The following is a 24411-nucleotide window of genomic DNA, read 5'->3' on the forward strand; positions in this document are numbered from 1 at the left end:
AGTCCAGTTTACACTTCTCCAATGAGTGGTACTACTCGGTTTGGACCAATTGGTGAGATTGGCCATCTCTTTGATCTTGGAGAGACCACAACATTTGGTGCGTCTTGCGATCCATCTCCTTTATCTCAGCCAGGCCTTATATGAGGTTCGTATAAGCTTTTTGTGTCGTGTGAGCCAAAATCCCTCTCTTGGTTCTCCTTTTGGTATGTAGAAGCGAGATGGTTTTCGGATTGTTAACTTTAATAGAGGAGGCTCTCGAAGTAGATATCCTTCATTTTGGTATGTCTTTACCATTTGTTTCATTTGAGCAAGTAAACCACACTTCTCAACTCTCTCACATTCCACCACTATCTTCTCCACATTTTGATCTACTCACATCTTCATTCCAAAATCTTGGATTACATTCCACTTCCGCTCAAAACACACTAGGAGTTGGATCTTTCATCTCCACTCCTAACACCTCATTCTTCATCCCATCATCTACCTACTCTCCATTCACTCCGCCTTGTGGTGCATCGATTGGGAAATGCTACCCTTTAACAATGTACCTTCCACCTTCCACCTACTTTACCCCATCCTTCCACTCTGGGATGGTCGTGATGGGCATCCCTCTTACTACCCTCGGACACTTACAACCCACCACACGACCTTTCAAACACATGGATATCCATCCTCTGCTTATGGACTATTGTCACACATCCCTTGGGTCACCCCTACGTAGGGATTTCTATCCATTGCTCCCTGTATCTCTATCTCTTCGCCATGGGCTCCACAAGTGGTTACCATACCCATACCCAATCTACATTTGCCCACATTTGGATTCACTGCCATGGGCTCCACAAGTGGTTACCATACCCATACCCAATCTACATTTGCCTACATTTGGATTCACTATGCACGCTTCTTGTATGCATGGCAGGCACGTTGGGATTCCTTTCCAAGTGTACTTTGCTCCCCCACCCTATCTCCCTTGTCCACCCTATCCCCATTACACACCTTCATCTCCTAGCACCACCACTCTTGTTGCAACGGCTAAGAATGCCTTCACGAATAAGACTCGTTTTAATGGGTCAAATTTCACTACTTGATTGAACTTTATGTAACAAGTGCTCGAATCTCAGGGACTTTGGGACCTCGTCATTGGTACTAAGTCTATTGTGGACCCTCAATTAGCTCACCCTCATCACATCCGTCAATGGAGAGTTAATGGACGGTTTGCTTCTTGAGTTTCACTCTCAATTACAACTTTTTCCCCTTGCATCTGAGCGTTGGAGTCATCTCATTGACCACTATGCGGCATGATATTGCACTTGATGTATCAATCTCGATTTTGAGCTTCATAAGAGTTTTCCGTTAAGGAAGGGGATGATCTGAAAGTCAAGTTGGCGGAGTATCGGGGTTCACTCTTGGAGTTTGCTGCTACTAGCTCTCCGAAGTTAGATGACAATCAGGTTACGTTTTTCTTAAACAAGTTTCCCGACAAATACTTCCATTTTATTCAACAAATTATCTCACTATCTAGATTACCAACCTTCCATGAGTTTAAGTTGTTGGGAATAAAGGGTCATCGTGCCTTTTATGGTTTTAGGGTGTGCACGGACCCTTACACATGTACTATATATATATGTGTGTGTGTGTGTGTGTGTGTGTGAGATAAAAAAATCTAAAGTGGTACTTGCAGATTAGACCCACATTGAGTCTTGTGCTCTCTCTCTCTCTCTCTCTCACGCTCTACTCTGCACCCACTCTCTCTCATTGTGCGAACCACAACATCGCGTCTCAATCCTCATGTACTTTGTTGACAAACTGGTATCAGAATTGCAACATAGGTATGCGTGCTTTTTGAGGTAGGCAATAGGTCAGTTGTGATCAAGCAAGGTAGGCGATAGGTCGTTTTTGACCAGGTTGACCAGTCGAGGCAATTGATAGGTCATTTTTTGACCAGACATATCAGGCGTGAGTAAGGCATCAGCATGCGACGACTTGAACAGGTCAGACAGGATATGCGATTGATTGCAGGTGTCAATAGGCGACCACCAGGATAGGTCAGGTGTGAGCGATGGGCTGGACAGGTCATGCATGAGCAGGCGATGGTTGGGCGGAGCTCACACCTCGTCAACGGTGTCCCGATTCGACAGTCCTTTTTTCATCTTTTTTTCAAATAATTTTAGCAATTTGTTTCCCTTCCCACTGACAGGTGTTCGCATGCGTAAGCACAATGTGAAAATCTCAGCCGAAAAATTGGGGTTTTTCTTGGATTTGGGGATTTTGATGCAAAACATGACAATTTGATTTAAAAATTGCAAATTTGGTTCTCATTTGCCCATGAAATTCGGGGCTTTTCACATTTTAGTGAAATTTTGTCAATTTCATTGAAGTTTGTGCATGCCAGACCTGAGAAAATTGGGGCTTTTGCAGAATTTCATCAAATTGTGCAAGAATTGCTTGGTATACACACTTGGGTACATGTATTGACGCAATTTGGGTGGATTTGCCTTTGAAAATTTGGGGCTTTTGCAGCAGAATTTTGGGGATTTCACATGCAATCGGTGCATTGGCCTATAAATCTGGTTGTAATTGATTGTGGAGTGCAGTAGCAGACATTCTCTAATTCTGGAAATCAATTTGCTGATCTGAAATTTCTTGATTTTCACTACTGTTTGGTACTTACAGCATACCTGGTCATTTGTGTGACATTTGGGCTTGCATTTACTGATGTTTGAGTTAATTTAGTGCTGCAAATCATGACTGGAAATAGTGACAGCAGCAACCTTTTGCACATCAAGAAGCTTGAGGGTGCATGCAACTTTGCAATATGGCAAAAATAGTGCTACAATGTCTTGGTGTAGAAGAAACATGTGAAGCCCATCAAAAGTGACGTCCACAAGTGACGTCTGCAGGGAGTAGCGACCAGGCGTTAGCATGTCGGGCAGCAGTCACGATGACCCTTGTGGCGGGTAGGTGCATGCGACGACGGGTTCGTGGCGGCGGGTAGGTGCAAGTGACGTCTAGTCGGCGACCTACATGGGGCCAACAGACCCCGTCACATTTAAAAAAATAACAGTTGTTTTTAGAATAAAAATCAACTTCTACCTCCCTTTCTTGACGGAGTTTCGCGTGCCAAGCACAAAAGGTTAGAATTGTGTAATTGTGGTCCATAAAATTTGGGGCTTTTCCCAGATTTGGGGAATGTTATGCAAGACAAACAAATTTGTCTCAGAAATTGCAGGAATTTGTGACATTTTGTCCCCGACATTTGGGGCTTTTCATGTACATGCACAAATTGGGCTGAAATTTACCCAAATTTTCGACATTGTTGTATGTTGGACCCCATGAAATTTGGGGCTTTTGCAGTTTAGGCAAAATTTGTGCAGCATTTGGTCATTTTATGTGCATGCAGGTTGAATTCCACACAATTTGGACATCAACACTTGGTAAAATTTGGGGGTTTTGCTGAAATTGCTTTATTTTGGCAAAATTGACCTGTTCTATGCATGACAGAGAAAATGCAGATGTGTGATTGATGCTTCAAGCACAAAAATTTTGGGGCTTTTGACCATGTGTCTCAAATTTTATGCCCCTGGGTACATGTACAACAGAAATTGCAACTAAAATTTGGGATTTCTCATGTAATGTGATGCATATGCCCTTGAACTAGTTGTAATCAGTTGTGGAATGCTGTAGCACATGGTTCGGTGCTTCTGAAAATTTAATTACAGATCTGAAATATGTGCCTCTATGTGGTCATTTATTGCTGGTCGGTACTTGTTTGTACCTTGGTCACTTGGATGACAGTTTTAGGCCTGCATTTGCTGTTTTTTTGGTCACATTTGGGCCGAAAATCATGGCTGGCAGTAGTGACAGCAATAATCTCATGGACATAAAGAAGCTTGAAGGAGCACATAACTTTGCAGTTTGGCAAAAGCAGTGCTACGATATCCTGTTGTAAAAGAAGCAGGCAAAGCCGATCAAAACCAAAGGGGCAAAGCCTGCGGACATGGAACAGGAAGATTGGGATGAATTAAATGAGCTTGCACGCTCAACCATTGAGCTATCAATTTCTAATGCCTTGCTGTTTAACATTGAAGGTTTGGATTTTGCATATGCTATATGGACTCGACTGGAAGAACTGTATGCACAGAAGAGTGTTGCAAGCAAAGTATATGGGCTGAAAAAGCTTATGGATTTGCGTATGAAAGAGGGTACAACAATGTCTACTCGAGTGAGTGTAACTCTATTTTCAGCCAGTTGATTGCCTTGAAGTTCATGATTGATGAGGAATTTAAGGCTACTTTCTTGCTTTGCACTCTACCAGAGAGTTGGGATATATTCAGGAGTGCTATGAGCAATTCTAATGTGATCCTTTTGTATGCTAATGTAGAGAGTGCTCTACTTATGGAAGAAATGAATCGGCAGAACAATGCATCTAGTAAGTCTTCCAGTGCTTTGCTTACTAGGGGCAGATCATAGCAGAAAGGCAAATATGATAGCAAAGGACGTAGTAAATCACGTGGCAAAGATGTTGAATGCCATCATTGTGGCAAGAAGGGCCACTTTAAACGCGATTGCTACAAATGGAAGAAAGAGAAAGGAAAGGGCAAGAAGATAGATGATAGCAAGGAAGAGAAGAAAGACAGTTAGCCTAAGAAGAGCAGTGTCAAAATTGAAGAGGTGAATGTAGTCACTCATGAGAGTGATAGTGGGAGTGACGTACTCTTTGTCTCTTCACACTTTGGTGCATATGCTTTACTTGCAGATACAGATGATGACATGCATACCTGGATTCTCGATTCAAGTGCACCGTACTTCCTTTCATGTCACCCCTCATCGAGAGTGGTTCTCTGACTATACAGGGGGTCGACATGGTGTTGTCCATCTTGGGGACAACTATGTATATGAGATTGCAGGTATTGGCAGCGTGCAGTTACGGTTTCAACATGGCTTTGTCTTCACACTTCAGCATGTACGGTATGTACCTCAGCTCAAGAAGAGCTTGATTAGCAAAGGGCAGCTAGATGATGATGGTTTTTATACCACCTTTGGTGATGGAAAATGGAAGATTTGTAAGGGATCTAGGGTTATTGCCAGAGGTTGCAAGAGTGATACTTTGTATCCACTTGATGTATCTAGTGTGCATGACCATGTTGTTGTTGTGATCAAGCAACCAAGTGTTTCTTTGTGGCACGGCCGGTTGGGACACATGAGCCAAATAGGAATGAAAGTGCTTTCTCATTTGGGTTACTTGCATTGTCTTCATTATGCTGATTTTGAGCATTGCGATCATTGTATTTATGGCATTATGCACAGACATCTCATAAAAAGTCTCTTTCGTTGAAATCTTCTCCTCTAGAGTTAGTACATTCAGATATATGTTAGATGCCAGGATTATCTTTAGGGGAAAAGAAATATTTTGTCACCTTTGTTGATGATGCTACACGGAAGGTATGGGTTTATCCTATTCGTAGCAAGGATGAAGTGCTAGACATATTTAAAAAATTCTTGGCATTGATTGAAAATCAGACTAGTAAGACACTTAAGTGTCTTCGGTTTGTATTCTTTAGTATGGCTCAAATTATATCAACTATATCGTGTAATTTTAACATTGATAGTAATAAGTAACCATTCAATCTCTTGCTCCAAGTCATAATGACATGACTATTGACATTTTGGTCTTTGAGGTAATGTCTCAAAGTCTGGTAATGTGCCGAATTGAATTGCATTCCAATTTTTTTGGCTAGCAACTTAATGTGGATATTGCTTAATGTGAGTCTTACATTCCATTTTTTTGTGTGAGATGCTTAATGTGGATATTGCTCCTTTTTGAGATTAACATGAAGCACCATATGGAGACATTTAAGGAGTTGGAGGGAAAATAAAGAGGGAGCTCACTGCCCCTTATAATCCACCCCAAAATGGAGTTGCAGAGTGTATGAATTGGACCATACAGGATAAGGTCTGTATGATGCTGTCTCATGTTGCATTACCCCATGGTTTTTGGGCAGAGGTTGTTATGACAGCCGTTCACTTAATTAATCGGTTACCAAATAAGTCTTTGGGGGGGGGGGGGGGGGAGGGAGTTCCCCAAGAAGCGTGATCGGGCAAGCCACTTTCATATGCTCATCTGAAAGTGTTTGGCTGCGAGACTTTTGTAGACATTCGTAAAGAAAAACGTAGCAAACTTGAGTCAAAGTCCTGTAAATGCATTTTCCTAGGATATGGTGACGAGGGTGAAATGGGGTATAGATTGTGGGGTCCCGAGAAAAGGAAAGTAGTACGCAGCAATGATGCTATCTTCCGGGAAGATCACATGCATAAACAACCCAAAAGACTGAGGAGGTCTGTAGGGTTGTATTCCGAGAAGAAATACCTTTTGGACATCAAAATGTGCCCGCTGTACAGTAGCAAATACTTGCTATAAATGAACTTGTAAATGTAAAAAATGATGTTGGAAATGATCAGCCAGCTATTGCCCATGATAATGAGCCACTACATGTGCAGGAACAACCAGGATAACAAGCTGTTAATGCTGATTTGCAGGCTGAAATGCCAAGACAGCAAGCTGAAAATGCTCAACAACCAGCAAACAATGATCATTGGGTTAGGAGATTGTTTAGGGCTACTAGACAACGTGACAGATTTATTCGTGGTATAAACAATGTGTCTGATTATGTCATGTTGAGAGACTGTGGTGAACCATCTTGCTTCAAGGAAGCAATGGACAGACAGGACAACAAGAAATGGCATAAAGCCATGTTGTCAGAAATGGAATCTCTTGAGAAAAATGACACTTGGGACTTAGTGCAGTTGCCTCAAGGGCAGAAAACACTTCCATGCAAATGGGTTTACAAGATGGTCACTTTTGGTTTCTCACCAAAGTATAAAGCAAGATTGGTTGCAAAGGGGTACAAGCAAGAGCATGGCATTGACTTTGATGAGATTTTCTCTGCTGTAGTCAAGATGACTACATTGAGAACCATTTTGGGCTTGGTTGCAGCTGAAGATATGGAACTCATATAGATGGATGTAAAGATTGTATTTTTACATGGTGATGTGCATGAGGACATATATATGCAGCAGCCTGAAGGGTTTGTTGAACAAGGGAAAGAAAAGATGGTATGTAAACTCAAAAGGAGTTTGTATGGACTGAAACAAGCACCAAGAGAATGATATCATAAGTTTGATACATTCATGCAGTCTCAAGGTTTTCATAGAAGTCAAGTGGATCACTGCTTGTACACCAAGAAGGCTGCAGATGGCAGCTTGATTATCTTGGTTCTGTATGTTGATGACATGCTAATTGTTGGCAGGGATACTCATGCCTTGAACTCACTGAAGCAAAGTCTTTATGGCAGCTTTGACATGAAGAATCTTGGTGATGCAAATCACATTCTTGATATGCGAATACTTAGAAATAGATCAAAAGGCTTACTCTATCTATCTCAGCAAGAGTATATCTCCAAGGTTTTGCAACATTTCAACATGGACGGGGGGAAAACAACTGGGGTTCCACTGCCTCGATATGTGAAACTCAATGCACATGACATCCCTACATTTGATGATGAGAAGGCTGAAATGGCCAAGATACCATATGCTTCAGCTGTTGGCAGTTTGATGTATGCTATGGTTGCTACATGTCCTGACATTGCCTTTGCAGTGGGAGTAGTTAGCAGATACATGGCAACCTGTGGCAAGAAGCATTGGGATGAAATGAAAGGTATTATAAGATACCTCAAAGGCACAAAGGAGTTGTGCATCTGCTTTGGAAAGCAAGAGGCATTTGTTGTTGGCTTTATGGATGCAGACTATGCTGGTCATGCGGATTGCAGAAAGTCCACTTTTGGGTATGTGTTTACTTTCATAGGAGGAGCAGTCTCTTGGATCTTTAGGCTACAAAAGTGTGTTGTACTGTCTACTACAAAGGTAGAGTATGTGGCTGCCACTGAGGCATGCAAGGAGGCTTTATGGCTTTCACGTTTGGTGGGAGAGCTTGGCATCACAGAGTTACCTGTTCTCCATTGTGATAGTTAGAGTGCTATCATGCTAGCACAGAATCCTGTCTTTCATGCAAAGACAAAGCACATACAGGTGAAGTACCACTTCATTAGAGATGTACTTGACAACAAGAGCATTGAGCTTGTGAGAGTGCATACAGATGATAATCCTGCAGACCTTCTCACGAAGGGTTTTCCAACGTAGCGATTTGCTCATTGCCGACAAATGATTGGGAGTTGGGATAGATATATGTATTTCAGCTTTGTACATACCTACACTTAGTTGATTCTTTTCTCCTCTTAAGGCACATTGCCTTTAGGTAAGAGGTTGTTGGGAATAAAGGCCCTTGTGCCTTTAAATGTGCTCGGGTGTGAACACACCCTTAGCACTTGTACTTACACATATATATCTATCTAAAGACCTAAAGGTACTCACTTGTCATAGTACTTACAAACGTGCACACTCTTTGCTCTGCTCTCTCTCACTCTCTTTGTCTCTCACTGCGCGTAACGACTGACTGTCTTGATCTTTGTGCATAACGTGTCACTATAGATAGGCATCAACCAAGTCTGTAGCTGAATAATTTTTATCCTCATGATCGTGTTGAGATCCTCTTGACCGAGCTCTAAGAAAGGGGAGTTCAAGTTGTATTTAAAGGTGGAAGGTGAACCATATGCAGCCCATGTAGCTGCAACCATGTGTCTATCTGAGCATATTGACGATTAGTGTCACCTTGGAGTGCTAGCTGTCTATAGGACTCTATGATAGGGTCGATATATAGGCTGAAGTATCCACCTACACCTTTGGCCCTTATTTAATGCTAAGTGGTGTAAAAGATGTTCACACCTAGGCACACTTTTGCACACGCTAGTGTGTGTTCACACATGGTTATAACTAATAGTACCTTCATATTTCAGCAGTGGAATTCAGGTTTTTACTGTTTTCTCAAACTCTTTGTGTGTCTAAATAACGGTACATCACTTTATTACATTATTACATGTGATTTTCAATGAATTATTGTTCCTATCAGCAATGTGATAGTTTGGAAGGGGGCTTTAACATCAACTGCCTTATGACTGTTGTTACCTGCATTACAATATCTTCAAGTGAAATTTCTCAACTGAAAGACCTAGAACAAACATCATTCTAACATGTTCACATTTTCAGCACTTCTTGCGTGCTGAACCTGTGGTGGGCATTGAATATGAAGCGCAACTGCAAAAAACACTGCTACCTCGTAAGTGTTTTAAATCTCACTTGATGTGTGTTGGTTGCTTTCATTACTTGATTGTTGATATTGCAGAGATGTCATAGACTTGTCATGTCAAAATTTCCTGTTTTCTTCGACATTGATCAATTTTGCATTTTACTCTTCATCATTTGAGACCTGACAATTGGTGTCCTCTTCACAGAAATAACAGCAGAAGAAGTTTCCAAGATTGCTTTTTGTTATCGGACTACTTGCAGCTGTGTAATAAAGACAGTGGAGCCTCGAGCTCGTGCAACTTTGGAAGATCTCAAAGCAGTTGTCAACAAGATACAAGACCTTGAAGAGTCCAGCCAAATTTCCCCTTGGGATGAAGAGCTAATACCAGAAGAAATAGTAGAGGCCAAACCCTCACCAGGGTAGGGGTTTCTTGTTCGCAGTATGATGACATTTACAGATTATTCATAATCTCTATGTTTGATGTAATACAAACATGTGTTAAATACTTGTGGCCATGTCTTAGATGTTAAAGTTATATGATCGTTTCATCTCAAAGTGTCAGAATTTTGTTTATTGTCATGTTGTTTATATCTGCAATAGGTAAGTGAATTTAAGGGAATGGCTGTGGCTTTTCAAGATGCACACATTGCAGTATGGAGTTGATTCCTAGGGATGTTAAAAGCTCTAAGTGCTATTCCATGGGCTGAGAATGGATAGAACTACTATCTCTTACATTGAAAAAGGAGGGCATTACAACGCTCAAACATAGGGCACTCTTTTTGGTTACAAGTTAAGTCATTGAGACCAGAGGAACTATTCAAGTAGGGTACTGCTTGCAGACGAAGAGTGTTGATAAATGAATGCTGGGCCTTTCACCCATAAAGTAGTTATAAGGGGAAGAAGAACTGCTAATACTGCTGTCCTAGGGTTGGAGTTAGCCAGAAAGGATGGTCCATCTACTAAAGTTTGAGAAGGAAGACGATTCCCACTGCTTGAAAAAATTGATGAAGCCTTAAGAGCTGTCAAGTTTTTTATTGTTCAGAAGACATTATGTGCTTCAACATGGTAATGTAAACAAGAAGTTCTACTTATATATGTGCAATGGAGTTCCTTGAGAAGTAGTGATTCAACCTTGTTGTTGTCCTGGCTTTTGCATACGTTGACTCTTAATACTGAAAATAGGTGAGACATGATGTGTCTGATAAGATCTTGTGTAATGACCATACTAGCCAAATCTCAAGGTGTATCTTGACTCTGCTCTCTAGAGGATTTCACTTCTAGAAATGAGTAGAGATTTATATGCAAGACACCTTATACCTCAGGCCTAGTGTTTAACTTTTAGCTGTCTTTAAGTTGACATGACAACATACATCTCAGTATTACCCACTCAACTCACACACTAATAAGTAATCATAGGGAGAGTTCAGATTTTACACAGCTGGTGCCAGGGACCTCCTTTGCTTTTTCTTTCTTGGTTTTCTAGTGGAAGACTGTAAATTTTGTCAGTGATTTAGCTTTGATAGGTTGCTAACAAAATTGTTCCAAATGCAGGCATATTGTATCACAACAAGACTTCCCAGAGTTTGGGGCTTCAGAGTTAACTCTTAGTAATGGAATACGTATCTGCTATAAATGTACAGATTTTCTTGATGATCAGGTGAGATGATTTTTTTGGTTGTCAAGGAGTTATAGGCTAAGTTTTATGAATTCAAAATAGGTATTTAATAGACTATATGAATGTGCATTGCATCTTCAGATGCACAGCTTGCCAGCATGCAAAAAGCCATCCTGCTGATCTATTGAATTAAATCAAACCCTGGCATGATGCTATTGAATGTAAAGGAAAGGGATACCTAGGTGTTGTGTTTTTGAAACAATCTGTGACTCTGGCAATTCATACACAAACACTTTGGGAGGAATACAATGTATACCGCGAACAATTATCCGTGTATAATGATGGAATCGTGCATGGTGGTAGTTCATGGAGTGAGTTTGTTATATCTCATCTGCTTGGAAGGATATGAATCAATAACTACTAGTGTTTATTTTCATAGCAATTCACAAAACACAGTGAATTCTCAGTGATGCATAATATTGTGAATAATCAGTCATGCTTGCATCTACTGCATGCTTGGTATGTTTTTTATATTTAATCTAGGTATTTGGTAATGCTTGAGCAAAGCCTGACATAGGGCTGTAATATAATTTGGGTTCAAGTGGTAGATACTTCTTGAGTTCAAAGGACCTTCTGCAGGGGGAATATGTGCTTTGATCCAGGAAATCAGTGACAATATGCTTTTGTATTAATTGAGGGTGGAACAAGCAAATAAGTCTGTTGTTACTGTTTCCTATGATGGATGACCTTGTTTATAGACTTTGTGGAGAGAAGTATTGAGGGATTATTATCAGTTGGAGTACCAAGGGATTCAAATATCAAATGGGAGGATGTGCATCAGACATGGGGTGACCAATGTTCTTGTTACCTTCCAGTGAACAGGAAATGATCTGTTTTGTTCTTGTTGTGGTGGGTACATGGATCATTCTCTGATCTATGTCAAGCTGTTGCATTATCATTCAATATGCTAGGGATTTCTGTATTGTTCGACCTGAAAGTCAAACATAAAACACAGCCTTGGATTTTCACAAGGTGCATTAAAAAATGCCACACTTGTAGGTCTTTGGAAAGTATTACAATGTTCTATAGTATCCTTGGTGTTTGGAAGTCAGTTAACAAAAGATGACCTTGTTTAAGGGCAAGAAACCCATTTTGACTCGTATTCTTCTTATGAGGTAGTCTGCTCTTGTAAAAGTAGAAATTCTACAGCCATAGTTGAGCTCATGCAAGGTCTAATGCGTGAATTCCATTCAAAGCTTAAGTACTTTGACCTTGCATCTGAGAGATGGGCACATTTAACTGACTATTATGTGGTGGGTGATTGTACCCATCGCATCAATCTTGAGCATGAGCTTTAGGAGTTCAAAATCATTGAGAGGATGACTTGACAATTGAGCTTACTTGCAGAATTTTCCACCTTTGGTCCTCGAAAGTCTGATGACAACTAAGTTACTCTGTTTTTAAACAAGCTGCCCCCTAAATATTTCAAATTTAAGAAGCAAACCATTTGCCAGCTTGAGTCACCCACCTTCTAGGAATTGAGTGCTAATTGTTGGAGTTTGAAGGTCGTTTGACAAAGTTTACAAGAAGTTTCTTTTGCCATCTTCAGAGGGGGCCTTAGTTTCCACCCTTCAAAATGGGAAGCAAGGGAGTGACTCCTCTTCCAGCTGATTTCGACGAGGACAACCACAAGGAAGCTGTGCTTACATGGGATTCCCATGATACCCATGCCTATCCTGTTTTTCCTTGTATCTCTAAAGTTCTTCTGGTGCTCACCTCCTACAAGACATCTTCAACAATATGGGTGAAGCTTCAGATGTTGTACGAGATTCCCTTGACCATGCATGAGTTATGCTCTATGAAGAGCTCCAGTAGATGAAGTTTGAGCCAAAGGATACTATCTAGTCATTCTTGTTTCATTTTACACACATACAGGATAAGCTTAGTCACATGCAGTTTACCCTTCTAGAGGCTTATCTTTTACAAGCTCCCTCCAGAGTATGATGAAGTAGTGAATGCTTTGCGGTCCCAAAGTCATCGACGCCAGTAAGCTTTATCCATATGTTCTCCATGTTGCTTGAGCTTATGGTTATAGGGGAGGCTTCCATCCTAGTATGGTGGCTCCAATGAGGCATTTGCAGGTTCAAAGAGGGGTGATAGGAAGAAGTCATTGAAGGCCCAATGTTATCACTGTGGTAAGAAGGGACATTTGCACAAGGATTACAAAGAGTTAGTGGCTTCAAGATAGAAAAAGAAGAAGAAGAAGAAGAAGAAGAAGAGGAGGAGGAAGCATATAGACTCCTCTACGGAGTTATCTACCTCCTTCGACTCTAGCTCAGATCCTCTAGCCAAGGCCACAACCAAAGTGCAAAAGGGGTCCTCTTTCTTAGATCAAGGGAAGGGCTTGGCAAACCCTCCTACTGCTTTCTAGTGTAGGTGATGCGGTCATCCCTTATGACTCTCCCGTTCTAGAGAGGGAGTGAGAGAGGTAGTGAGATGGGGCCGGTGAACCTCATCTATATAGGTATGTAGGTGCATAGGTTTTAGAGAGGAACTTCCTTAATGCATTGACCAAAGCCAGGTAAGTTTGGAAATCCTAGAGCTGTCTTAACTTCTAGGTTGATGATGGACTACTACTTGATAGAGAGTGGGATTGGCGCCTAGTTCGAGCTCACATGAGGCGACACTTTGGCGGTCTTGGCTAAAGACGAAGAATCCGTGTTCATACATGCTTAGAGGCATTTTTTGACTTGATCATGTATGCTATTGCGAGCATTGTTGACAGACATAGAAAGTTGTTATGGCTCTTCTTTATTTTCAAGAGTTGGTATGATCGTTATCAATATCACGTCTCTAAGGCACCTTGATGGTGGCTTGATCACCCATTGCTTGGATATCCATGGTCCTATTTTGGTGGTTTTTGCTATATGGCCTATGACGAGCCATTATCATCATACCATCGTATTGTATCAAATCACCCATGATCTGAGAGAGAGAGAGAGAGAGAGAGAGAGAGAGAGAGAGAGAGAGAGAGATATTGTAGATTGCATATCACAAATTAGTTAGATGATTTGGCGAACATAACCCGTGTACTTTGTTTCTATAGCAATCATGTTTGAATTGAACAACACTTTTATCGATCAAGTGGTGGAGGCTTTGGGGCTTGATTTGGATGTTGAAGAGGGGGAGGAAATGGTTTCATGTATTGAGATGGTGGTCCCTTGTTTTGAAGTTCAACCCGGTCCTTATGTGCAACCACTCCTCAAATGCAGAAAACATGCTTTTGATGCTTTTATGAAAGAGCTCGAGGAAGCTTCGCTAGATGATCACCAGCTGCACTCTTATGCACAAGTCACATCTACTATTGAGAAATCACAAGATTTAGATTGGGAACACTTGTTGGAGTTTGCTAATATGCTATTGGGAGATTATGTCATGTTAAATCATGAGACCTTCCATGCCTAGGATCAAGATGATGTTTTTGAAGCTACTGTGGATACAAAGATAGCGTTGCATTCGTTTTCGGCATTTTGTGAAAGGGGGGTTATCCTTTTCTTTACAGGTTGAATCCTAGTGCTTTCTTGGTTTTGCCATTGGTTGAACTTTTGTTGGGTCACTGTTTGAAAGAGATCTTTGTGGGATCACAGGGCTTTTCTGAAGTACTGTTAAAGTTGGCCACGCTCCGTGATAATCTCCTAGCCAAAGTGCCTTTGTTTTTTGATCACTAGCTTGTTCATGCTATGCCTTGGCGACTGTTGATTGATTTCCAATGCTTGATTCAATAGAAGTTCCCGGTGTGGGTAGAAGTGGAAGCTTGCCTTGCTGTGTACTGGCTTTTCTAAAGGAGGCTATGGTAGCTATTGGCACAATCTTGGTGCCTCCCAGCTTAAGGGCCACAAATCATAACCGCATGCATATGTTATGAGATACCTCTTGCAAGAGGCCTAACTAGCTGTGGTTAAATTGCCTTGGTATACCATCATTTCATTTTTGTTTGAAATGGGGCACTTTTGTTGGCCATTGTTTTTCTTGTGGGCAGTTGGGGCATTTTATGGCTGAATGCCTAGAATTTTGGTATAAATCCTGGGAAAAATGCTACCAAGAAGCACTCTAATGGGCCTAAAACGAAGGAAATGATATTGTTTGGAAGGAAAGAAGATAATGGAAAACATTAGGAGCTCTACAACTAAGGAGAAATTGTGGAGATTCTTGGGAAAACTTACCTTTCTATAAGAGTTTCATTCCCCAATGGAGGAAACACAATGCCATCTTGATGCAAGCCTTGTATGATCAACTATTTCCACTGACAATAGAAGGTAGAGAAAGTTGCACATTTATAATCGACTATTCAAGAAGAAATTTAAAAAACAAAAGCAAGGAGAATGTTTGGCAAGCTCCGGAGGTTTGGAGTGGCCTCGTTGTTAATGGGGATCTTATGGTTGACAGCCTTTCAGATGATAAGGCCCTTGCTATGATCAATGCAGGCAAGGGGAAAAAGCCTATGTAGTCTTTGGATCACTGGGATCAAGGTTCGGTGGATGTACGCCCTAAAAGAAGCAATAAGAGTACTGTTGACTTTTCAACTACTATGCTTGCCCTTGCCTAGGACTCTCTACATACCTATGTTTGATGAAAAGATAAGTCCCTGATGGCATGTCCAAATAATGACATAATCTTTTCTACTCGGACATCTTCTGTAATAAAACGTTTTGCTGACCATTTTAAAGATCCGCAAGCAAGAATTGCCTTTGACACACGGGGTAAGGTGATTATGCCATGGGATTGCCGTTATCCAAGGTCTGCCCCAATAAACGTAGAGGATCCCTCTACCTCAAAATCGACAAATCAGAGGATGAATTCATTCGTAGTGCTGGCTGATTTTCTTAATGAGGAAACTCTTGAATTGCTAGCACAAAAAGTGAATTTGAGGCAATATCAGCCTTGGGTTGATCTTCTTTTTTTGAATAAATATGAAAGTTGCCACTTGGAACACACATGGGATTTGCTCACGCAGTAAGCAGCATGACATGTAGCGCATTTTGCATGATAATGGGTGGGATGTTTTATGTGTTGTTGAGCATAAGAGTCACAATGATGCAGGCAAGATTGTGGACTGCCACGGGTTTCGCTTGTTTTATGCTGGGGGCTTTGCACAACATTACTTTAGTGTGCACATGGTCGTTCGTGAGAGAATTCAGCCAATCTTGATTAAGAATGATGTGTAGTCATTTTCTAGTGGTTGAAATCATGTTCCAATGGGAGATTCTATGGCTGATGGGCCTACATGCCTTGAATGATCCCTTGTCTAGACATGGTTTGTGGGACAGACTGGCAATTTGTTTGGCGCTTGGTAGACTAGGTTTGTTGATAGGAGATTTCAATATGTGTACTAATGCATCGTAGTTTGCCTGTAAGCATTCAATGATGGATGCTCGCGAGAGTTGTGTTTGGCAGGAGCTTTGCTTTGAATGTCCTTAAACAAGATCTTTGGTTGTGGCATTGCTCATTGGATCTGGGATTCACTTCTCACTCAGTGCAACATACCACTACATGGTCTAGACTGGATCATATCTATGTCATGCATGATGATGCCTTTGTGCTAGAGATCTTGGACATGCAAGTCTTGCAAAGCTATGCTTTGTCACACCATTTCCTGTGCAGTTTAAGATGCTTGCACAATTGGTGGTTCCTTTTGCACAGTTTTTGGGCAAGCTTCCATTGCACTTTAATTTGCCTTATTTGAAGCACCCTATTTTCAATGGCTATATGGGGCAATTGCTTGACTGATTCATGTTTGATTTTCCACCAGGTAGAGCTCACTCCTTTGAGTAATTGGTTGGTAATATACAAAGGGTCACCCGATAGTATGGTATCCATCATGCATCCCTTTGCAAACGGTGTCGAAATGAGGCAAAGGAACTATTAGCCTAGGTGCGTTCATTGCTTCTTTAGTCCCTAGATGATACATTCTTGTCCTCACAGGCTATGCGATTGGTTGATCTTATCTAGCAGTTTCAATTGAGATCTTATCAGCAGGCTAAACTGAAATCTTTTACCGACAATTTGCAAGATGCCTCTTGCTAGTCTCATAAGTTCTCTCGGGGTTTGCTTCCTTCCCTTATGCGTGAGAATATGGTTAGATTACAGCATGCAGATGGGCACATGGTTATAGATCTGCAATCCATTGTTCGCACGTGTCACGACTATTTTTTGGAGCTTCTTGGAATAGCCCAACACCCCTGTGAGCATATTTCTACAGCCTCTTCATCTTTTTATGATTTGGTTCAGGACCATGTTTCATTTTACATACAGGTTGCACTGGAAATTCATGAGGATGAGGTCATGGATGTCTTATTGCACTTACCCATAGATAAAAGCCCTTGTTGGGATGGCCTCACAAATGAATTTTTTGAGACCTATGCCACTCACCTAGAGAAACCTTTGGCTGTGATGTGTCAACAAGTTTGAGAGACGGGAGCTATGCTAGCATCATGGAAGGAGAGAGTTATTAAATTGATCCCGAAAGTGCCATCACCATCAATGTTGAAACTTTGGAGACCCATCTCCTTAATGGGATCAATGTATAAAATTTTCTCTAAAGCGCTAGCTAATTACCTCCATAGGCATCTCCCTACCATTGTGCACCCCTATTGGTATGGCTCCATTAAGGGTAGAAACATTTTGCATAATAGGTTGAATGTGTAGATGGGAATTGACTATGCAAAGCACTCTAACCACAAGGTGGTATTAGTGCAGTTGGATTTGGAGAAAGCTTTTGATTATTTGGATTGGTCCTTACTGGCAGAACTGATGCATACTATGGGTTTTGAGCCACGTATGTCCCAATTGATCTATACCATCAATGCTTCTAAGATATGTTAAATGGTGGTGTTAGTGACCCCTTCCCGCTTGCATGCTCTGTCTGACAAGGCTGTCCATTGAGCGCTTTGTTTTTTACCTTGGCAACGCAATCAGTGCTCATCATGTTATCACCATATGAGCACTCGACAGTTGGCAACTTGACAGGGTTATCTCTTCCTTTTGGACAACATTTTGTTGCACAGTCGCTAGCAAACAACACCTTCATGATCTTGGATGTAGAGAAGGACAATCTTTGCAAGGCATTGGATGTTTCGACACTATTTGGGTGTGCTTTTGGTCTCCATGTTAATGCTGCAAAATGATCCCTCATCAGCTGCACTGAATCGGACATTTGGTCCTTGGGATAGCAAGGGGTGGTGATGCCCCGTGGCAATGTTGTTAGACACTTGGGATATCCTTTGGGTATTGATGTTCAATCAAAATACTTGCTAGAATGGATCTCTCAAAAGATGGAGGCAAAATTTATCTATTCAAAAGCACAAGCATGGCCCTTTCATGTAGCCCAAGCCATCATGCTACCCATGCTTGCCTACTTCTTACCACTTTTGCCTTGGAACACTGCTTCTTTGAAGGCACTCACCAAACATATCCGTTTTATGTTATGGAAAAGGACGATTTGCATGCATTTATCTCTTGGATTTCTTCTAGCCATGTTTGCACCTCAAAAAGCATGGGCATTGGGGTGATTTTGGATGTACAAACCCATATTGTGGCCCTTCGTTGGTCACCCTTTTGAGCAATGTGTACTGGTTGTCATCCCTAGGTCTTTATAGTCCGCTTTTTTTTAGAAGACTGAGGTATTGTGCATGATAACACTAACATATAGTCATCATGATGATACATTTTTAATTCAGATACTCACTTTTCCACACCCTCCTCCATTTTAGTAAATCATTTGGTTTCTTCTTGGAGGTTCGTTCTTCAAAAGGCCCGCTGGTGTCTTATAGAGGATCGTCTAGAGGCAAATTCCTTTCAATTGGGATTGTTGGCGGTGTTATGGTTGCTCCCTTTGGACAAGAAAAAGGAGGACAAGCCCAAGTTCAATTGTGTGGCATGTTTGGGTTTGTCTTTTGTCGCAGATGCCACTTTGATGAGGCATGGGGGGCTGATGTGTTTCCATACAGCAAGGAGACTTTTCTGGATTTCTTATGGATACCGCAACTTATGGGGCTAGATTGAAGGGTTAATGCAGTCTATGTTGCCTTTTTCTACACTTGACTCGGATTGCCCTCGGCGAGATTGGGATCTTGCTAATCATCTTTGTCTTCAAAAGGCTTGAGCTAACCAAGTGTACATCTTTTGATTAAGGACAAGCATTGGCTGGTTACTAAAGCCAATGCGATTTGGGGCATGCATAAATCCAGGGCTTGGTGGAAAATGACATTGATGGAGGGATGGTTGAACAAGCCCCCATTCAAATGCGATGTCTTTCTTTGGAGAGTGATCATTGGTGGGCCCCTTGCTTAGGCCTTTCTAAGCACTGAATCTCAAATGGCAAGTACTTTTTTTGTACAACCAGTGTGGGATCTTCACATCCTAGATTTATGTCCTTACCTTTGATTAGGAAAAATTGAGCTCTTCTCACAGATATTTGACAAGCTATCACTACACCGTTTGATTGAGTTTTTGCCAGGGCCAAATATCCCACCCCAATGCAGCCACATATGAAGGTCTTGTTCAATTTTTTCAAAATTTGGGATTGTTGGTATAATTGGGTCACCCAAAATGCCTTTGTCTTTGACTTTGCCACAGGCGTCCAAGGACACACAACCAAACTCCAAGGGTTTTCTACATTGGCAGTTCGATCTTGTGCAGCATGTTGATCTTCTCCCTAGGGAGGATTTAGCTCCTCGGCATACGGCAATCTTTGTTGCTATTTTGTTGTGACTTTTATACTCTTTTAGTTATTTGATATTCTATAAAGAAAGTTTATGCATGATGGCCTAGAGCCATCTTGCATCTTGTAATAATGTAATCTTGTACTTTTTTCATAATTAATACAATTACCTGTTAGAAAGAGAGAGAGAGAGAGAAAGAAAGAAAGAAAGAAATATTAACGTCTACATAGGGCCAATGTGGCCTATGAGAAAATCTAGAGTACATCCATGTCTAGTGTCATCTCATCAGTAAGGTAAAGATAACATTAAAAATAAGTGGGTGGCCTATGAAACAATACTGAAAATAACTATATGATGGGACTATACTAGGGTTGAACCATGTGTAGTGTTATTCCATCAATAGAGAAGAAAAGGAAAGGAAAGGAGAACCAGATCTGATAGAACCATGTACAAAATTGTGGTGGGGACTATGGGTGTAGGTGATCTCAAGATCTGCGATCTCAGCTATGATGCGGTCCCTAGCTGCTTCACTGATATGCTTGGTGGTGAGTCTATGGTGTCTCGTGATAATGGCTCTAATCCGACTGTGGTGTGGCCTCCTCGGACGTGGTCCTGGTAGATGGGGTGTCGTGCTCGACGAAGGGAAGTGGCTCTATCCAATGTGACACCACGGTGTGGCCTGTAAGGTGTCTGGCGGGGTGGCTCTGTCTGTGCTAGGTTGGTAGTGCCAGTAGGGTCGGCTCTGTAGAAGAAGTCTGTCACTACTCTGTGTGTGTGTCCCTCTGGGTGAGCTGGCCTCCTGTCTCGTAGTAGTGCAGTTCGGCGCCTCTCGAGCTCCAGGTTGAAAAGACGTAGGCATCTCTGGTCCTCATACTCCATGACGCGACGAAGGGGTCCAAATCCATCACGGAAGAGGTAGTGGTATCGTCCTCGTATGTCATAGTATACTGTGTATCTGCATATGTAGTGCCCCTCCGTCTCAAGCTCTCGACCACAGAGCTGGCAAGTCCTATCCTCTGCTAGGGTATTTGTCCATCTGCCTGTCTCCATCTGAAGTCTATGTGAGGAGGTGCGAATCTATCCGATAGTAACCCGTACGCTATGGGAGAGATGAGTGTCCATATATGCTGGCCGAATAGTGAAGCCATCATTAGAGATTTTCCATGGGCTGGCTTCTTCTATCTGCTTCTGTGTTGTCTTTGCCACTTCTGCCCATGAGTGAACCTCCCTTTCACATGCCTTCAAAGCCTCTTTCTCTTTTTGTAATTCTTCTTGCACGTTCATTTCTTTTTTCGTAAATGTATTCAGTTCTTCCCTTCGTTCTAAGATTTCAGATTTGTAGGCATCTACAACATTCAGCATTTCAGTTTTCAGCGTGTGCGTCTCGGACAGCATTTATGCCTGTAAGTCATTCTTAATCTTTATGTGCATGCCTTGCATTTTTGCCCTCTGATTTACCATCAGTTCGGCTTTGATCTGCTCTCGTATTTCTTTCTCCAATTCTTGTCTCATAGTTCGTAGTTCAAAGCGAATCATGAGGTGAATTTCTTCGTATTTCTTTTCATTCATAGTGCGTGAGGTCTTTCTATGCCTGTCAGATGCTGGGGAGACGGTCCAATCACGTACCCTACAGCCATACGTCTTGTACCGTGTGTTCTTAGAAGGGGTGTTGAACATTGCTTCCATGGACAGTTGTGTTAGTTCTTGATCAGATTCGTCTCCTAGATATTCATTTTCCACGGTTTGATGCTTGCATTTGTCTACATTATCCATCTCTCACACAATGTGTACAAAGCCACTCAACTTGTATTTTGTACTGTCAAATCAGAGCAATTTCTGCGATTCCTGCCAATTTCCAGGGTTTCCCGAACCCCTCACTAAATTTTTGTAAGTTTAGTAATCTTTTACGAGCCCAAATGCTTTCACACTGTTTACAGTCACTGCAGAAATATAGATTGTACTCACATGCATTGAATGGTTGAAAGGCAGGGTTCAATCTCTTTAGGAAGAGGAATATGCAAAATACAAAATGTTGGCCAGAGCCGAAGTTTTACATGATAATAAATGTCAAACTCATCAATTTTTTGCTCGTTTGCATCAGAAATATGCGTGGGAAAATATTGTGCGCTTAAAAGATGAGCAAGGTGTTATGGTCATTGATCCTACCTCCATCATTCAGACGAGTGTCGACTTTTATAGGTCCTTGTTGGGTCCACATGAGATTCTTTCCGATGTTGTTCTCTTTGCCCGAAGATATATTAGTGACCTGGTTAGTAATCAGGTCAAACCAAAATGGGTGAATTTAATGGAGGCCGATATTTCAAAAGATGAAGTGGAAGAAGTGCTGTCCCACTTGCCCCATAGGAAAAGTCCTGGTTGGGATGGGCTGCCTAATGAGCTGTTTTCAGCCTATGTGAAAATGCTTAAGGACCCATTAACTCGACTGTGTCAGCAAGTATGGAAATCATGCCTTTGGATTGGAAGATTGGTATTATTAGGTTGTTACCCAAGGTTCCCTCTCTGACCTCCTTGAAACAATGGAGACTCATTTTTGTTATGGGGTTGTTACATAAAATCTTTTCCAAAATTATTGCCAACAGATTGCAGAAAGTATTTCCACACCTCATTCATCCATGTCAATACGGTTTCATTAAAGGTCGGGATATAATGCACAACATTTTGAATGTTCAACTGGGAATTGACTATGCCAAAGCTTCTAGCCAGCAGGTTGTTATGCTTCAGTTGGATATTGAGAAGGCATTTGATCATGTTAGTTGGTCGTTTTTTCGGCAATTAATGTCTACAATGGGTTTTGGGCCTTGTATGATTTCTCTAGTTGATACAATTAGTCACGGTGCTGTGGCTTGTATTTCTCTTAATGGAGGGATTACAAAGGAAATTGCTTTATCTCGGTCTCTTTAGCAAGGCTGTCCCCTCAGCCCTTTGTTGTTTGCTTTAGTAACTCACTGGATGCTCTCATTATTGGATAAGTTGGCAGCTCAAGGTGAGATAGTTGGCTTATCTCTTCCCGATAGTGACCAGCTTGTGGGTCAATCTTTGGCAAATGATTCTTTTATGTTCCTAAAGGCTGATCGCACTAATGTTATTCGGGCAATGGTGGCGTAGAATCTATTTGCTTTGGCTTCGGGTCTTCACATTAATACTCAGAAATCTACCCTTCTTTCCTGTACGGAGAATGATCTGCAGGCCTTGGGTTGGAATGGAATGGTGATCCCAAGGGGCAATATAACGAGACACTTGGGATATCCTATTGGTGTGGAGGTTGCTCCTGGTGCCTTGCTGGATTGGATGGCCTCCTGAATTCATGACAGGTTCACGTACTGGAAATCTCAGAGCTGGCCTTTACATGTCAGACTAAAAGTGGCTAAATGCATTATGATCAGTATGATTTTGTTCTTTCTACCATTGCTTCCTTGGACTAAGAAGTCACTGTTAGATTTGGTCTAGCCTATCAGATTCATGTTGTGGAAAAAGAAAGGTAATCATTTGGGTCAGGTATGGATCTTGTGGCAGCATGTGACTACTCCAGAAAGGATGGGGGGTGCAACTTTGTTGGATGTTAATCTGCATATGGCCGCTTTGAGGTTATCCCTTTTGCAGAGTCTATGTATTCAGTGTCATCCTTGGTCAGATATTGCTAAATGCTTCATAGAAAAGACTGGCATTTCTCATGGTAGCACGGTTATTCATGCTTCTTGGTGGCATGTGCTTAATTCTATGAGGCCTATTAAGGTCTCCCAATTTTTTCTCCTTTCTCATTTGATTGCATCCTGGCAGGAGATGCTTTGTTTTGCAATTTGGCGTCCTCCAGATATTTGTAAGGAGGAAAATTCGATGCAAGGAGAAATACTGGCTTCCTCAAGGTGGTTGGATTGGCCACAAAAAGTTTTGCAGCGAGACAAGTTTAATCGGATGGCTAGGTTGGGGTTGAAAATAGTCCTTGATGGTGCTATTCTTGGGCATCCCCATCTTTATTCTTTCAGGTGTATTCGTTAGTACTTTAGGATGCCTTGTGCATATAGTGACATTTGGTCGTCCATACAGACCAGTCTTCAGAGGTTCTCTCCTTTGCCTGCGTTACAACCATTGTATCCATGGCGTGACTGGATGTTTGTGCTTCCTGATGATTTTGAGAAAAGGTCAGCTAATCAGATATATCATCAAATGGTGGAGGCTAAGAGATGGGTCACGGGAAAAGTTAATAAGTTATAGCATCTTCAGGATAGCAAAAAGAAGTAGTGGGACAGATTTATCCAGCTTTGGAAGTCTAAGGTTCCGTATCAGGGTAAAGTGTTCATGTGGAGGCTGCTCATTGGGGGTCTTCCAACGGGAGATGTGCTCTGTGCCCGAAAGATCTTTGCAGGTCGTCGTGTTTTCTGCACTACATGTGATGAGACATTGCTTCACCTCTTTGTCTCTTGCCTTGTTGTGCGACAGATTTGGAATTTTATCTTCCGCATTCTAGCTCAATCGTGGATTATGGGAAATATGTCCTCTATGCCTCTTTGCATTCAGATTTTTCTTGCCTATTCCATTTCCTCTATGCCTTTATTTTTGATTCAGCATCAGGCATCCATGGGCATGTGGCCTGTGTGCGTGGATTAGTGTTACGGAAAATCTCTTCTATGATGTCAGCTGACCTGGTTCTTCCAGATATTGCTGCTCCTTGGCTGGTGATTGTTCGCTCTACTCGAGCTGTTCTTTCTATGTGATTTATTAGTACTATTCATGTAATAGGTTTCTGGTGGTTTTGATAGCCTGTAGGCCTCATGTAAATATTTCCAATGCTGTTCTTTTGTGATTTATTAGTACTATTCATGTAATAGGTTTCTGGTGGTTCTGATAGCCTGAAGGCC

The 24411-nt window shown here is 41.6% G+C and overlaps 1 protein-coding gene across 5 annotated transcripts in view; it reads left to right on the top strand.

Moving 5' to 3' along the window:
• LOC148039917 (Insulinase (Peptidase family M16) protein) overlaps nucleotides 1-24411 on the top strand; it is a 96556-nt gene that overhangs the window by 20619 nt on the left and 51526 nt on the right. For all 5 annotated transcript variants that reach the window (XM_087695220.1, XM_087695201.1, XM_087695210.1 and 2 more), the window contains 3 exons: nucleotides 9160-9229; nucleotides 9405-9618; nucleotides 10751-10856. In XM_087695220.1, the coding sequence (XP_087551346.1) occupies nucleotides 9160-9229; nucleotides 9405-9618; nucleotides 10751-10856 (390 nt within the window). The remainder of the gene's footprint in view (nucleotides 1-9159; nucleotides 9230-9404; nucleotides 9619-10750; nucleotides 10857-24411) is intronic.

This window comes from Lygodium microphyllum, chromosome 2 (assembly GCF_053477565.2).
Source record: "Lygodium microphyllum isolate KBCC chromosome 2, Lygodium_microphyllum_v1.1.10, whole genome shotgun sequence".
NCBI classification, from domain to species: domain Eukaryota; kingdom Viridiplantae; phylum Streptophyta; class Polypodiopsida; order Schizaeales; family Lygodiaceae; genus Lygodium; species Lygodium microphyllum.